Source organism: Sander vitreus, chromosome 3 (assembly GCF_031162955.1).
Source record: "Sander vitreus isolate 19-12246 chromosome 3, sanVit1, whole genome shotgun sequence".
NCBI lineage: Eukaryota > Metazoa > Chordata > Actinopteri > Perciformes > Percidae > Sander > Sander vitreus.
In genome coordinates, this window is record NC_135857.1 from 21,454,332 (window position 1) to 21,471,200 (window position 16,869).

The 16,869-nt window shown below is 39.2% G+C and overlaps 3 protein-coding genes across 6 annotated transcripts in view; 1 reads left to right on the forward strand and 2 right to left on the reverse strand.

Annotated features, from left to right (window-relative positions):
• Positions 1-4,001, reverse strand: part of golim4a (golgi integral membrane protein 4a) — a 21,551-nt gene extending 17,550 nt beyond the window's left edge. For both annotated transcript variants that reach the window (XM_078246481.1, XM_078246480.1), the window contains exon 1: positions 3,333-4,001. In XM_078246481.1, coding sequence (XP_078102607.1) covers positions 3,333-3,519 — 187 coding nt within the window. In that variant the 5' untranslated portion in view covers positions 3,520-4,001. The remainder of the gene's footprint in view (positions 1-3,332) is intronic.
• Positions 4,002-4,697: 696 nt separating this feature from the next.
• LOC144515537 (lysosomal amino acid transporter 1 homolog) lies at positions 4,698-12,272 on the reverse strand. Of its 2 annotated transcripts, none has more exons than XM_078246482.1 (9): positions 12,113-12,272; positions 11,799-11,843; positions 11,441-11,714; positions 11,094-11,223; positions 10,462-10,549; positions 9,419-9,528; positions 9,062-9,163; positions 7,602-7,787; positions 4,698-7,452 (listed from the first exon to the last, which is right to left on the reverse strand). In XM_078246482.1, the coding sequence occupies exons 3-9, from the start codon at positions 11,641-11,643 to the stop codon at positions 7,336-7,338; spliced, it is 936 nt and encodes a 311-aa protein (XP_078102608.1). In that variant the 5' UTR covers positions 11,644-11,714; positions 11,799-11,843; positions 12,113-12,272; the 3' UTR covers positions 4,698-7,335. The 2 variants fall into 2 exon arrangements, with proteins under 2 accessions (XP_078102608.1, XP_078102610.1); XM_078246484.1 differs by having other exon boundaries at positions 11,441-11,717.
• Positions 12,273-13,316: 1,044 nt separating this feature from the next.
• Positions 13,317-16,869, forward strand: part of veph1 (ventricular zone expressed PH domain-containing 1) — an 85,615-nt gene continuing 82,062 nt past the window's right edge. For both annotated transcript variants that reach the window (XM_078246486.1, XM_078246487.1), the window contains exon 1: positions 13,317-13,456. The gene's annotated coding sequence lies outside the window, so the exon portion shown is untranslated. The remainder of the gene's footprint in view (positions 13,457-16,869) is intronic.

Sequence of the window (16,869 nt, forward strand, 5' to 3'; positions counted from 1 at the left end):
GGGCCACAACCCATGAGTTGATCCAGGTCACAGAAGAGAAATATGTATTACAAATGACAAAACTACTAGTAAACATAATCCACCCAGTAAACCAATACTTATACATAAAACTAAACAGAAATCTGTGAGTTTTCTTTTTAAACACAAAAGGCTACTCAGAAGACAAAGGCTGGGTGGTGTGAGTTCCCAGTTTTCCAGACAGGTGGGAACCCGGCATGACCCTTACTTCCTCTTATCAACCAAATAATGGACTTCCAGATGAAGATTGAAGGGCAGAGAGATTTGGACATTTGAGACCCCTGACCCAACAATATTACAAAAGTCCCAGTAACAAATTCTAAAATCAAAAGGAGTGATTTAGTTTTAATATGTATATGAGCTGCTAGTTTATATTCTGAATGGTGCCAGCAAACCTGTTTGTTCAAAAATACATAAACACCCAAATCAGGTCTGTTAAATCCCAGGAGAAAGTGCATTCCAACTCAAAGACCAATAGTATTTATTTTATCTCATGGATAAAAACAAACCATTCCAACAGCAGGCGACAACAGTGTTGGTGATGTAAAAAATATCACAATCATTTAGAGACGTCTGCAATCATTTTCATTTGATTAATGTTTTGCAAATCACATATAAATAACGATACGTCTGGGTGGGTGGGGGAGTGTGTGCAAAACCTCAAAGTGCCAGTTGATCTTTTTAAATGACAACTGCCAGCCTGTGGTTATAGTGGGCAACAGTGAATCAATGCAGCTGGCTCACAGCCCCCCAAGCTATGGCCCACCTCTAAATATAGGGCACAAAAAAACAGCAATCAACAGCCAGCCATGGATATCAAGTGGCCCTGGCCTTGTGATTGACTGAATGATCCATTGCTTCACAATGGAAGTAAGGGTGTGGTGCACAAGTTGAGAGATACAAATGAAGTTTAAGCACACCCGCTTTATTTAAAGTGTCACATTATACTGTCATACTCTCTTTTTCTGGATACATCAACTTGGCTGCAGCTTCTTGAAAAATAAAATGGGAGCCATTTGTATAACGTTTACATCGAGCTGACTAAAAGAAGTCACTTATCTTTAAGAAAACAGATATTCAATTGAGATGGCATTTGAACACTGCCTTACTTGAAGCAGTTTGTTCTTCTATCTTGTTATATGTGGGACAGCTGTCCTCCCTATCTTTGTCTTAGAAATGGACACAATAAAAAGTATGACAGAAACTTGCACATTTCTCATATAAGGCTGCCCTCTAGGTAGGACTGTAACAATTCCAAATTTTGCTGTACAATTAATTGTCTCAGAAATTATTGCAATTAACAATATAATTGTCTCTTTCAGTCAAATTTAAAACATTTTTTTTTTTAAATTTATTTATTACTTTTTCAAACAAATTAAAGTTTTGAATGAATTCCATGATGCATCTTTTGGTTATATTATACACAGCCTCTGAAGTAAACCACGCCTCTTTATTGTCATAAAAACATTGTATTTTTTTTCTTAAATGAACATCAAATTGACAATAGTACAGTATTATATAGTTTTCCAGACCTTAGCTAATGTTAGCAATTAATTGCGGTTAAACAAAGAAACCACAATTATGTATAAAAGAAAATGATATAATAATTGTTACAGGCCTACCTCTAGCCTAACCACTACAAACCAAATGATTTACTGTTTAACAATGTAATTTGTCACAGATATATTATATTATATAAGAGCAACAAAAAAAACACAGGCTTATGTGCATGCATATACTTTAACAAACATGATAGGTAGGAGCTTAAAAACAACTTCATGGTATGTCTGCTGGACCAAGCTGTGGATGACAGGGAGAGATGACTGCTGGGTAGGTGGATCAAAGGCTGCATTAAATTAACAGGTTCAGAGTCTGGGCTTAAACTCTGACAATCTATTTGACTCTCTGATGTGGGCACAAAACTTCTAGATGAAGCAATGTAGCGGGCTCTCCGCCCAGCTGTTAAGTTTAAACTCATGGCATAATGACATGACACAAAAGCTCACATCCTGTCTATGTTTATATGGAGTGAGTGAATCCGTGAGGTTACTGTAGGACAAGACTACGTATTTAATCTTTTGTAGAGTGGGGGGCGTGCAAAAAGCATGTTTAATAGAAACATTCTGCTAGTATTACAGGGAAGTATGTCTCCCTAGGTATACTATTGTATATGTGTGTCACTATTTTACAAACAAATAAATTTGTCTATATCTACTGATTTTCAAATGTGAATGTTTCATTACTGTAACTAAATAACTGGTGACTTCAGACCAACAGATCTTTACAATGCAGGTATCTCATCATATTTTAAAGTGCAGCCAGATACTGTAAACGAACAATCTCTGATCCAAATGCAAACAAATGTAGTATGCGGACAACACACTATGAAGATGTTGGGGCACCCAGCTGGCTAAACCCTAAAATGGTTTTAAAAACAAGCCAGTAAGCCAGTACTGTATGTAACATTGCAACACCACTGCTTTAAAACCAAGGTGACTGTGCTCTTTCCTCCCGTACCTCCAGTTGTGGCTGACAACATATGTTCTAGCTGACCTCATGACTTTAAAGTATACTAATCTGTATACTGTTGAGGTGAGCCCAGGGACAACTACAACCAGGTGTGTGTGTGTGTGTGTGTGTGTGTGTGTGTGTGTGTGTGTGTGTGTGTGTGTGTGTGCGTGCGTGTTTGTGTACAGCCTCCAGTCAGCAGTAAACCTCACTTCTGGGTGTGGGGGTATAATTTCATTTTACAGTAGGCCTATGCAAAAGGCAGACCTGTCCAGCCAAATTGTAACTCTTTGATGAATTTTAGAGCCAGTAGGACTATGGCAACCAGAAGGGCTATGCTCAATTTATCACAGGATTAGGCTCCCTAAAGCCATAGGTCAAAGACAGGCTCTGGTAAATCACCGCTTGTGTAGTTGCAGTCTATAGTTAGGTAAGATGGCAGACGAGACATAGTTTTAGTGGAATTCTTCTAGCATTTGACACGCACACACAAATAAGCTTTCGATAAAGTTTTCAGCTGTGCCTGGCATTGCAAGCTATACCACCACCACCCACTGTTTAGCTTAATAAGACACGTTGACTAACAAGCTAAGCTTTGGCGTTTTAAGGTGCTAACTGGATGCCGAACTGAACTGTGGTTCGTATTAAATCATCATGTTTTTTTTAAGAGGTGTAAGCACGACAACAATAAAATTGCAGTTTTGCTGGAGGAATCTTGCGTGCCGTTCGCTATTTAAAAGAGACCGAATTCTTACGCTCACCTCTGTCACCTAACAACCTTCAATCACATCACCGTCAGTGTTTACCTTGGAGTTGTGCCGAAAGTGACTCTTGGTGTTGCTGGTACTTCAGTGCCATTGCCTCAGTCCTCTTGAGCTGTTTGTGCATCTCATACGATATCATCCCCCCGTACATTATCCCGCAGACCAAGGTGACCAGCAGGAGACACTGGAAGATCCTCCGCTGCCTCCGGGAGCACACCCCGCTTCCCATGTTGGACCCGCACCCCTCCCCGCTGAATGCTCGAGAAAACCCCGTCTCTGGTGCTGCAAACTTCCGACTCAACTTTTTACCTCCTGGTGAAGACCGAATAAGCCCTCCTCCCCTCACTCCCCGAGCATTTCCAAGCAGAAAATACGTGTTAAGTGCTAATATTTACCGATGTGTAACCTACATTATTTCCCCATAGCCACATCCACTCGCGACTCTCCCCTGTGACTTCAAAGTAGCCGCTCAGATTTTCGCTTCACTTCACGTCAAACTCCAGCTCCGCGCTGCTGAAATGCAGGACAAAGCGAGACTGACGACTCCCGCTTGCGTCTCTGTTTCCCCCTGTAGACGTTAACTTTTCCGACGCAATTTAAATAAGCTTATGGGAAATTAAAACCTCAAGTCCCCGACGAGGCCTCCATAGCACCTTTAACTTTAGTTACGTGTCAGCCCAGCAGCTGCCTGCCATCCCAGTTCAACTCTGAAGGAAGTCCCTCCTCCGAGCCTATATTTCCCTACTCCCGCCCTCTAAAAAAATAAAGTGGGTAGTTTATCAATTGGTCGCCCGATCACTCGATCAAAAAGCAGCTACTAAGGTGAAGGTGAATGATTTTTCCATCCATGACAGACCTGTTGTAATGCTGTTTTAGCATCTTAGGATACTATGCAAATACTTTGTAATCAAAGCTACAAAATATAAAATAAATACAAAATATAGGAATATTTGAGACAGTATGCCACCCTACAGCAGCTTTGAGTCGTAGGCCTACTACAGTAATTTCAAGCCCCAACACCCCCCTTACAAAGTATTTTTTAATAATATAATTTTTAAAAGAGAATTAACTGGAATTATTGTTAGAATGTTTACTGTGTAAATTATATGTGATATTCAAGGGATTAGGACAGTATTGAAAGGAAACAGTGCAACCCAGCATAAGCATTTATTTCCTTTTAATATTAACTTTAGATGCATGTGCAAAACAATCAAATATCTGTAAACTAAATATACTAACATAACCTTCACTTCAAAATGAGCAGAGGGAACTCGTAGTTTGCACGAATGGGGGGGGTGCTATGTGCCATGACAGAACAGAGACTGCATTCATAATGAAAATTTGTTATTAAAGAAATGTGTCCCTCTATTTCTTTTCCTTCTCATCAAAACAAAATAGACAAATATCTTGACTGAGGATATAGGCCTACTGTATATTGCTGTTTATTCAGGTCTTAATATACAGTTATAATCATACATACAGTGGTTTTACATACAGTTAATATCAGAAGACATTGTCAGGAAACATACCCTGACACAGAGCTTCAAATTACTATATATTTGGCCATGTACAATTTATCTGAAAAATTATGCTTAAAGAAAATAAATACATCATAGCAATACAGTGTGACCATTAAAGTAAAAACTACAGTCTTATAAATACTACATGTTCTACAGTATTCAGTAATAATATATATATACAATAAGTATGTATTTTATTGTGCTAGATTGAAAAAGTATATCAGACTAATTTAAAAGGAATTGAAAAGGGATCAAAGTATGAATCGTGCAATACAAAAATAACTTGCAAAAACGCAATCTATTGGTGAAAAAAATTTACTCTAATTGCATATATTTGCAAATCAATTTCCTTCTCAGTAAACAAAGTCGGAAGAAATCCCCCAATATCTACATAATTCCACATTATTGCATCAGCTGACTGGCTAAGAACAGAAAAAAAAAACAGCCAGTCACGTTGTTCGTGGTATTGTGATGATAATGACCAACATATGCTTAATGCTATGATTAGCATTAAGCTAATGATTTGATTTGAATGATTTTATTTTTATATGGAATGTGTGCAAGCCAGCTCTTCCTGCACACTGGGAGAAATAAAATGTCCACACTATGAGGTAGAGAAATGTTAAGATCTCTGCAAGTACAGCACCTAAGTTATGCAGAGATGACAGATTGCAGCACCACACATACTGTGTAACATTTGGCACAACATTGATGAGCTGTTAGTTTGGCTAGTGATCTAAATGAATGTCCAATAACTTGAAGTGCTCGTCATCAGTAAGACTTTTAGATTTGTTCTGTTCCGATGTGTTCTATATTTCTCCTCTGGTTTGTTGTCATCTATTTGTTTTGTGTTGCTATGTGAACAACGGTAATGAAACTAATAAGAAAAAAGTGTTTTAAATTTGACTTGACAAGAGCATCTTTTCTGCTTTAAGCAGACATGACGGAGTAGAGTAGAAGCACATCTTAAATGTTGTAATTTTGAGCCTCATTACTTCAACAAGTCTTCAATAACATCCCATTAATGTTCATATTCTTAGATCCATCTGAAAATAGTCAGGTCTTCTTTAATGAATGTTTTTGAATGTCATGAAGATGTTACAAAAGAGGCCGCCATTATTTAAAATGGTCAATACTGCTCACAACACAAAGACAGATCAAATTGTAGGAATAAGAGAAGGTAAAAAAGAGAAAGCGTTTCACTGCATTTTCCATGAAAAACAGTGGCTTGAATAAATCACTGTAAATAGTTACAAAATCAAACTTAATTGAATTAAAAAATAATTTAGTTCTAAAATGAATAGATAGTGCATTTATATTAAGAATTTCATTTAAAAAAGGCACAAACAACGTGTTTCTCTTGGACAGCAGAGAGCTTTGACAAAGAAAGCAGAGAAATGCTTTGAAATAGAAATGAGGCCGTTATACACAATGAAATGAACATTATTCAGGTGGTGGGACGGCCCCCTTCAGACGTTCACATCCTGGCTATTTCATGTCATACAAACTATGAGTCTAGTGTTCTGATGTTTAGCTCATGACAATTTCCTGTTAGCCACAGTTAACCATCCATAAATCAACAACCAGAAATAAAAAAAACTATCAACTTCACAACAGTCGTGTTGGTACGTCTATTACTGGGCTCACACAAACTCTGCAATTAATGGCACTCAAATACCAAATCAGACAAGAAAACTTCAATCCCATACAATGCATCCTAGTATAATATTGAAATCCTCTACAGCAGTATTTACCCTGTCAAAAATGTGTAAATATAACAGGCACTTCATTTTTTTCATAAAGCTTGCATTTGTAAAGAGCCGTCTGGCATTGAGCTTCTTCCTCTTGGTGTGTATGGTCCCCAATGGCCAATGAAAATACAGTTATTCCATCCAAAACAAAATCAAGAAATCTCAGTGGAGAAATGTATCAAAAATGAGTATTTATAACCAGAAAAAAAATGTAATTGATCTTAACTCGCCTACCTAGAGAGAAACAGAGAGACATGGTTGCAGATACAGACAACTACTCTGCAAAAAAACTTGCTTTCGGAGGGGTTTTGTGCCCTTAGCCATTCCTGCCTTACATAGCCTGGGCGCACCGTAACAGACTTGTGTTGTTGTAAGGTTCTTGTTTGCTTAGTACTTGTTTGAGTGTTTGCTTGTGTACAGATTGTGAAAGCAAATTTCCTCTATAGAGGACACTAAAGAATTGATTCCTGTGTTAAGAAAAATGTATTGACCAGATATTTGCTGTAGCTTTTCCTGCCCTTTTACCACAGTAAACCATACAAGAGTTGATCATGTTTGTCCTCTTAACAGCAAAAACAGCAAGACTATCATGGGCGCACTGGAATTGCCTGCTGGTATTACATCATGGCTGCTAGTACCTTCTACAATGCTTCTAAAATGTCATTGTTCTCTAAAGTTGTTATGAGTAAATCAATGACCACAGAGAATCCACAGAAGAAGAAAAAAAACGTAGACTGAGCGGTCCATTCTCGACTGCGTGGTCCATTCTGTGTCCTATAACAGTGACAGTTCCACTTCCTCACACAGTAGAGGCTCCACCTCCGGGACACTGAGTAGTGTGCTGCTTTTAGCAGAGCTGTTTTTCCTGTACACGATGAACTGGGCAGTCACCTGACTAAGTTAAGGCTTAAACAGAAACATAAAAGGAATTAGTGACAATTAAACCTAATAACAGAAGTTTTGTACATACAGGTATTATCAGAAGATATGACATACTTTGTTCAATCAACTTGTGGCTAAACCTGTAATTTAAAGGATACAAAGAAGTCAAGTATGAGGACTCCCAGGCTGCCGATGAGCCAGGCCAGATGTTTGATGATGAAGGTCTGTTTGGAGCCCTTCAGCGCAGGCAGGACCACGATGACGCTCAACCCATATGTTCCATTGCCCATCATGGCCAGGGCAAACAACAGGTAAGAGGTGCCCTCTGTAGACTGACGCTGGAACTAGAATGAATAGAGTTCACAGTATTTTGTTAATAGACCAAACAGCAGGACCTGCACTGGACTTGTAGGTATAATTCATATTTTCAATGGGCATTCTTTACTTTAGCACTGTGTTATTACTGGAGCTTCATCTCCTAGCGTGCACATGTGAAAACCCAGTCAGAGGAAAAGGTATGGTACTATAAGTTTACCAAAAGCAAGGTTTCGGTTTTACTCACAACAACTAATTTGCTTTCTGTGTACTTGTGCTTCAAAAATATTACCGACAACTGTAACAAGATTAAAGAATTGTGTTATTTTATCTTTTTATTGCTATCAACAAATCCCCTAAAGGGATGACAACCAACTATGATTTCATTCTACGATGTACTGTATTGTCTGTGGCGTGGCACTGGACATTAAAAAGAACAGATTACACAGATTGTTAGTTTATTCTAACTGCAGTACCTAACAATAGGGTCATTCAGCACAAACAGCAGGAAGGATGGGTGTTCTGTCAGTGTAGCTGAAATACAATCATCACTTCTGAGAGCATACATCCAATATTGTGAAACCAAAGAAACATTTATATTTTTATACTCTGGTGTGGCTACAGAGTTCAATCTGTCCCCAAAAGTGTGAAATACTGAAATGTGAGAGCCCTGTAAAAACTACATGGACTGGACCCAAACAATACTATTCAACCAGCAAGTGTTTGCCAGAGTAATACTGAAGGTTATCATCAATAATAGTCATATATATTTTTTGTTTTGTTTCACCAAACTGGGTGAGTAACTTGCCAATATGAATAATATGGTGAACATGTTTTGGGCTTTCTGCAGAAAAAACAAACACGTTTGAACAGGCAGGAATTTCCACAGGGAAAATCCGACTTAAATGATTTACAATAGTCAGGGAAAGTGTGTGTTTGTGTGTGTGTGTGTGTGCCCAGAAGTTTCTCTGGCACTAGCAGCATACTGAGACGATTCCATCCAGTGAATAATAGCTGCAGTCGAGCCAGGATGTTTCTCCAGCACAACAGCACCATTGTTTTTGACGTCTGGTTCTTATTTTGACACACAAACACATAAATCCCACCTCCTTATTTCAAACCCACTAACAGTCCCTGTTAATGATTAACTGACATATAATAAGTACAGTTTTCTGATGGACCCCCTGGGATGAGACCCTGAGAAAGCTGTCTAAGATCTCCCATCAGGATGGCATTGCTCACATGATGCAAACCAAACAAACTCCAAATCTCAACTGAATCACACCAAGAATGTGCCACTTACATTTTTATAGAGTTGGGGAAAACGGGAGCAGAGGTAGAAGATGGATGCCAGGTATCCACATATATAGCCAGTGATTTCCACTGATTTAGAGGTAGTTGGACTCTGGCATAATGAGGAGAGAGAGAGAGAGAGAGAGAGAGAGAGAGAGAGAGAGAGAGAGAGAAAATGTTACAACTACACAAGAAACAGTACAATTACAATCTCCAGTCAAAAGTGAATTAATATGTGTCCAATAAACCTTAAAATACTGGGGAAGAAAACAACCCAAATTTGATTTATGAACACTTAAATCTAACGCATGCACATGTTGACACGTGGATGCAAATATATACAGTACACCGCACACAATCTACCTACCTGGGTGTCTAAAGATGAACTGTGGTCAATGATGAGTTTGGGTAAAGCCAGGAGAACTAAGGAGGCAGCGCCACACCACATGAAGCACAGCCACTTCAACACAGGGCTTTCTAGAAGAAGAAAAAACTGACAGTGAAGACACGCACAGGAAATTAATATTCCCCCCCCCCCCAACATAACATGACAATCGCACTCCTTTAGTGTCTTCACCTATTGTTTTACACTAGAAAAGTGCAACAGACATGCATAATTTTTTTAATCAGTGAAATTATAAGTAGGCCAGTAACAAAGACTGCATAAACTAACTACATACACTACCGGTCAAAAGTTTGGGGTCACTTAGAAATTTCCATTCCACTCCATTATAGACAGAATACCAGCTGAGATCAGTTGCATTGTTTTTTTTAATCAGGGCAGCAGTTTTCAGATTACATTATGTGCTTACATAATTGCAAAAGGGTTCTCCAATGTTTTCTCAGTTAGCCTTTTAAAATGATATCAGATTAGTAAACAGAATGTGCCTTTGGAACATTGGATGAATGGTTGCTGATAATGGGCAATGTAGATATTGCATTAAAGATCAGCCACTTCTTTCTACAACAGTCGACAACCCTTTTGCAATTATGTAAGCACATAATGTAATCTGAAAACTGCTGCCCTGATTAAAAAAAACAATGCAACTGATCTCAGCTGGTATTCTATAATGGAGTGGAATGGAAATTTCTAAGTGACCCCCAAACTTTTGACCGATAGCGTATGAGCTGTGTGTAGTCTTGGATAAGTTTCAGCATGAGTCCTTAGGTAGTCATGCACTTTTGGCTTCTTTGGTAACTACCCATAAGTTCATAACAACTGGAACTGTCCCGGTTATCTCTGAAGTCATCAGGTGACTCAAATTCAAATGAAACATGAAGCAGGAAATACTTCCTTCTTCAGTTATGCTTTCATTAATCTAGAGGGTCATGATATGGTTGAATGACTCACACAGGCATCACATGCCAGCTCCATTGGAAATCAAGAGCAGAGACAATATCAGGGCTTACTTCTGCTGGAGTTGTTTTTGATCTTATAGTAGAGAAACTGCGAGATGAGGATCAGGTCTGTGAAGATGTAGAACACCACTGTGACTACCTGAGAGAGGAACATGGAAAAAAGAAATTAAATTTAAAAAATTGATTTTGCAGCTAAACTCATAACATTTGTTGGTTATGACGAGTAGATGAGTTCATACTGTTAAAGTGGTTCCCACTATAGAGACAGGATTATGAAGGATAGGAAAAAGGTAAGTGCAATGAGTCCATAAACAATTCAGGTCAAGAGTCTTCAAAATTGGAAACCTCAGGAATCTCGTGTGCCTTTGAAATGTTCTTCTATCTAAAGATGCTGACAAACTGGTAAAAGTTATAGCACTATATGGTTTGTAGGTGTGTTTTTTAATTTTTTTTTAAATAACTTACATTTGACCAACACAGCGTTAGCAGTACAAACATAGATATGTCCAAAAGCCTGCAGCAAAAAGAAGCCTGAGTGTGACTGAAATGTAATAACTCACCAACTTCAGGGACAAGAAAGGAAATTAAATAGACTACAACTGAAATATTCGAGGGACTAAGAACACTAAGATGTAGTTCACAGTACAGACACACACTAAGGATGAGTGAGTATGTGTGTTTACCTGAATAGGCAGCTGGCTGGTGAGGTAGCAGCCTGCAAAGCTGGTCAAGTCTCCACTGAAGAGGAAGAAAAGAAAGCCGAAAGACATGGCCTCTTCCACTTTACCATTCCGATAGGCCTCATAGACCTGCCTAGATAGATGGATGGATGGATGGATGGATGGATGATGGATGAATGAATGGGGGAGAGAGAGAGAGAGAGAGAGAGAGAGAGAGAGAGAGAGAGAGAGAGAGAGATAATGAATTGCATAACCACAAATCACAGACACTTTTAGCCAGTTTACCGAGTTTCACCTCAAAAGGTAACACTTCGTTAAGAATGGTAAACATCAGTCGTTATGCTACTTACGGCAGCGTGGACAGCAGAAAACAGAACATGGATATGAGTCCTATCACCACGCTGCAGTACTCCCACACATTATCCACACACTCCTCTAGCAGGTAAAGGATCCACGGCGTCCCGTTGACACACACTGGCCGGCCCAGCGCTGGAGCTGTCCAGTTGGCGGCAGCCACGTCCACACTCTTCCCGGGAAAGCGCGCGGTGGCCATGGCGAGATGCCGGTTCTGTCCGCCGGGCTACCTGCTCCTCAGCTGCAGGATCTGTCCTCCTGCTGCTAGCGCTGCTTCGAAATTGTGAGTAGATGTGTATTTATTCTGGCAAAAACCCCACACCTAATAAAAGCAGGTCTGACACACCTACCTACCTCATAAAATGTATATGTGAGGACTTATTCTGTCATTTGACGAGTCTGCAAGAGAAAAATCAACCAACAATGACATCTGTGTCAGGCACTGAAGTGAGAAGTGTTGCAACTACTTTAAAGTTAATCCCAAAATAATATTTACACCTATATTTCACGACATCATTCCATATTTGTGATGTTACTTAATTAGGGCACATTTTAGCGTAATTTGCATTAGCTTTAGACACTGTCATTGTTGAGGCTAATTTGCATAGACTTGGGGACGAGATGCTAACAAACAAAGATGGCTAAAATTAGCTTCGGTAACCGCTTACCTGACCAAATGGACTCGGTAAATAGTGCAGACTGTTTATGGGTCTTCGTAAACTTTTCCCACATCCTCACACGTTTCTGTAAGCGTTGTGTATGGCCTTTGAAGAACAGTATAGATTACATCCTAGTTTATCCATCGCTGGTGGTCCCCAGTCCCAAAGTGACGACATCACAATACAACATCCTGTGAGAATTTTCAAAATAATATCCGTACAGACAGTTATTACTGATGAGCAAATGGATAATAAGGAACATATCTCGTGATTTGTTTGTAATTAATAATGTTTATTATAAATCTCATAAGTCTCATTTACACTTAGGCCTAGCATAGGTACATAACTGTACAAATAGGATGTGATCCATGCAGTAGCACCATGATGTTTTGAGTTTTGCCACATTGATAATATAAAATAGAGATTTAAAAGGTAGAAAACATCCTTATTGCAGTGGCCCTGTGCGGTTGGAAAAAAAAAACAACAACATAACTTTTGATTTTTAAGTAGCCCCTTAAAGACAAATGTTGGGCTTTTATTTTGAAGGAAACTGGACACATATTTTCCATCTTCACTATAGCACCCCAAACTGCTGAAAAATGATATCTCTTTTTTGATGAGCATTCCTCCATTACATTTTTGTATTATTAATTTAAAATTAATTATGAAGCCAATGTATGTAATATGGCCTTTATCTTTTCCTCTGCAATACATATGCATAGTTGCTGCCAGTAGAATCATTATGGCACTCAAGCAAACATTAAACAGTGTGTCTGAGCTGGTAAAAGGGATTATTGTTAACTTTGGTTTGGAATGCAGCCATGAAGTCATTAGGCTTCATCTGCCCTGCTCTCTCAGTGGTAGGCTACCATGCTGCCTTCAAATGCTCCTTGTAAACTCCCTAGATGATTAGATTATAATTTCATATATATATATATATATATATATATATATATATATATATATATATATATAATTTCTAACCCTAACCTTTAACGCCTGATGAATTAGTAGGCTAGGCTACTCGGTGTTTAACCAGCTGAGGAAAATACAGTATGAGCTATTTTAAAGGGCCACAAATGTCATGGTACTATATTTCCCGAGGGCACTTTAAGGCAGCACCCCAACCTGTCCCGCCCTCCATCCACCTGTTGCAACGCGCGCTCTCGTCGGCCACACGATGGCGCGCTTTCCAATGGTGGCCGACGATAAATACAAGGCTTGCTCTGTGGGGGAACTTGAAGCTGTGCAGGAGTCATTTGTGTTGCTATGTGCCGCTTCGGACCAATGTTTGGAGGTACTGAACGAAGCTCTGCATTCAGTGTCCATGGGTCCTCTTCCTGCACGGAGCAGGTAAGCTGTCCGACGGTATAGCTTACTGTAGGTGTTAGGAATTGAATCAGGTTTTTGTTTTTTTCCTGTTGCATGCCATTCTGTCATTAGAGTCAGAGACGCGTTGCCGAGCTGAAGGCATGAATGCCACCCACATTCCTTGATGTCGGGAAAGTTGACTGGATGAGGTGAAACCGGGCTTTAAAGCACCGATGTGCCACAGTCTCCTAATCATCGTACGTCAAATAGGCTACCTTTACTTCCTAAATAGACTATAATACACAGGGGAGCAGGCAGGTGGATTGAAGAGATGTTTTCGTGGGTTGTTGCCATAGGCACTGAATGCAATTTCGGGTTAAATACTTGCTATGCTATGCACATAGCATATTGCCCTTAGGGAAATACGATAAACAGATACACATGGCAGGCACTATAGTGAATAGTTTTAGGTTTCGCTGGAAACATGTTGGTATCCTAGAGTAGTTATTTCACACCTGCTTTACTTTCATGTAGACTCTCTCTCTCTCTCTCTCTCTCTCTCTCTCTCTCTCTCGTGTTTCTGTGTAAATACAGAGGAATCTGTTGTGAGAGCTTGAAAGGCAAGTTCAGTGGCATTACTCACATTTAGCTACTTCTCTTAATGCTCTGTCCAGGTCGAAATCTACAGTTGCTCCGCCTGTGTGTGGGAGAGGGGGGAGCACTCCTCAAGGTCACAGACAGATGTTGATGTCCCAGGAAGAAAGGACAATGTCCTGATTTTTTTTATTGTGAAATCCATTTACTGAATACAAACTGTTGTGTACTACTACTGTGTACTACTTCATTCAAATAGCAGCCTGCAATGCATTCATTCATGTTTTCATTCATGGCGGACACTGCCAATTTATTACAGGGCAGGACAGATACTTGGACGCACACTCTAGCCCATATCCATTCACTTGCTTCTCCCCTGACTGCAAAGACCAAATCAAACATTATTGTATTATATTCTGTCATTTAGAGCATATATATTCATGTAATTTACACTGGATAGCAAGTCTTACATGTGATCTATCACGTGACTTTGTCATCTTTCGGCATCTTTGCATTTCCTTGTGCTGATTAGGTGATTTTCAGCTAAAGAGAAAATTAGGTTATATTTATAGAAACATGATGTATTAGGAGGACAATGTTTTCCATATGCACCTAGCAAGTAAAAGCTGTAATGCACCGTAAGCTGGATCACCTATTCAATCCACATACTCACTCTGGAAGCAGGAAATCTAAATAATGTGGAGGATGCAAGTTATGAAAAGATTTCTAAACATAGAAACATATTAAACATTTACAGTATTGATGATATTTGAAAGCAGCTCACTATTAACAATGAGGTCCTAATATTTAATGCACTGAATTTATTACTTAAATCCTGCACTCCTGGAAGACCCGTATATGCTGAAACCTAGAACATGCTTCCGTTCTCTGAGTTTGGGCTGCAGAAGGCAGTGGGGAGTAATGCATAATGAATGGTTTAGAAAATGCGTGTGTATGTTAGTTGGCTGAGTGTGGTGGTAATGCACTATTCCAACCAGCACTTCTCCTCTCTGCTATGGAAATCCTCTCAGCGGTCGTTAGGCAGCAGAGCCAAACTTGAGAGCTAAGAGGAACCCCCCCTACCACGCTTTAGGTTGGATTCAATGCCATTTGACACAGTTATGCCTACAGACAGACAGACAGACAGACACACACACACACACACACACACACACACACACACACACACACACACACACACACACACACACACACCAATTTAAATCAGTCTATAGGGACCTTCTATTAGAAGGGGATCTTATTTTTGATAGGGTATTTTCTTTCCCTGTCTGGCACTCAAATTAGCTTCATCTTGGTATCCAGCACTGTGGGGGTCCCAAAATATAATTCTGTGTGACCAATCTGGGTTTAAGCTGATTGTTTATAAAGAAATTCTCTATAGATTATGTCTCATTCTCATACGTGTTTCAGTAATAGCACTACTTAGTCAAATATCTCTGGAACGTTGAATCGATTAGTCTATCAACAGGATAAAATAAAATTGTATTTATAGTGTCAAATCATAACAGAAACCCATAAAAGGCCACACATGCACATTAGACCGTTGTTAACGTATCATAACATATCTGCTCTTTCTGCTGTCGGCAGTGTGACGTTCAAGTGTGGTTCTGCTTTCTCTTATCAGGTCCACAGTGAGCACTCTCCAGAGAGAAAGATAGATTATTTCAAGAAGTCTTGACTGAGTTCTCTGCGGCAGTGTGGACCTAATTCCTCAGAGAATCTCTTCTTTGTGACTTATTCATAAAATTCATCAGTTACATAACTGATTGGCCCAATTATAGGGAATATCTACCAACGCAACCAGCCTTAATCATACCATTAGTATGGACAATGGATTTCTGCTCAGGATGTGACTGGAAGATATGACAGGAGATACAGTATGGCATATTTCGACAGTTTGATGCATTGAGCACCTTTTAGCATAAAATATGAATAGTTTTTAGTTGTTGTCAGAAGACAGATACTAATTTTGGGACATGGTAGTGGACTGGGATGCTTAACAGGTTTTTCAAGGAGTCCAGGTATGGTACGGATGCACTCAAACCACCAGATAGTTGATCAGATTAGTGCTAATTAACGATAAGTCGTTTGACAAAAATATAACCTTGCGACTATTTTGTCGCACTATTACTATCAAGTAATTAATGGATTAATTGAGAAAATAATTGGCAGATTAATTGATAATGAAATAATCATAAAATCAAATGAACTTGTACATGCTTATGTCTCACTGTGGCTATTTAAGAAGCAAGTTATTTGTGTGTGCACTTTTTTATTTATGTGTACTTTTAATGGAGAAGCAAGTCATAAGGACATTTTACTGAAGACACCGGCTCAAACTTAATTTAGTAGGCCTCATTTCTCAGGATACCCTCCAATTTTCCCAACACTCTCTTGTTTGCATATTATTATAAAAGTTAATGCTATAACACATTAATATGCCATCTTCAGAGTATAGTTACTGTGACAAAATGGCAAAACACATACAGCACCAAACACTAATGCTGTAAGTAAGCTGACGTAGCCCCAATAAGAGCAAACATACTCAGTGAAACTCTAGAGGATGTCTTGTCAATTTTTTCCTGACTGCAGAATGGTCTTAATAGTGTGAGATGAGGAACTTCAAATGGTTCTTTGAATAGCAGCTTTCCAGCAGGGTTGAAAGCTGCCCCCCCCCCACCCCCCACCCCTCCCCCACTCTCAAATCCACTAAACTGAAAGAAATACTCAGTCAGATATGAAGCACCCAGTAATGTCGAGAAAACAGGAATTCAGGGCTTTTTTTTAATTCTGTCTCTCACTTTCACTCAGCTCCTTTCTGAAGTATTTGTGTGAGTGTG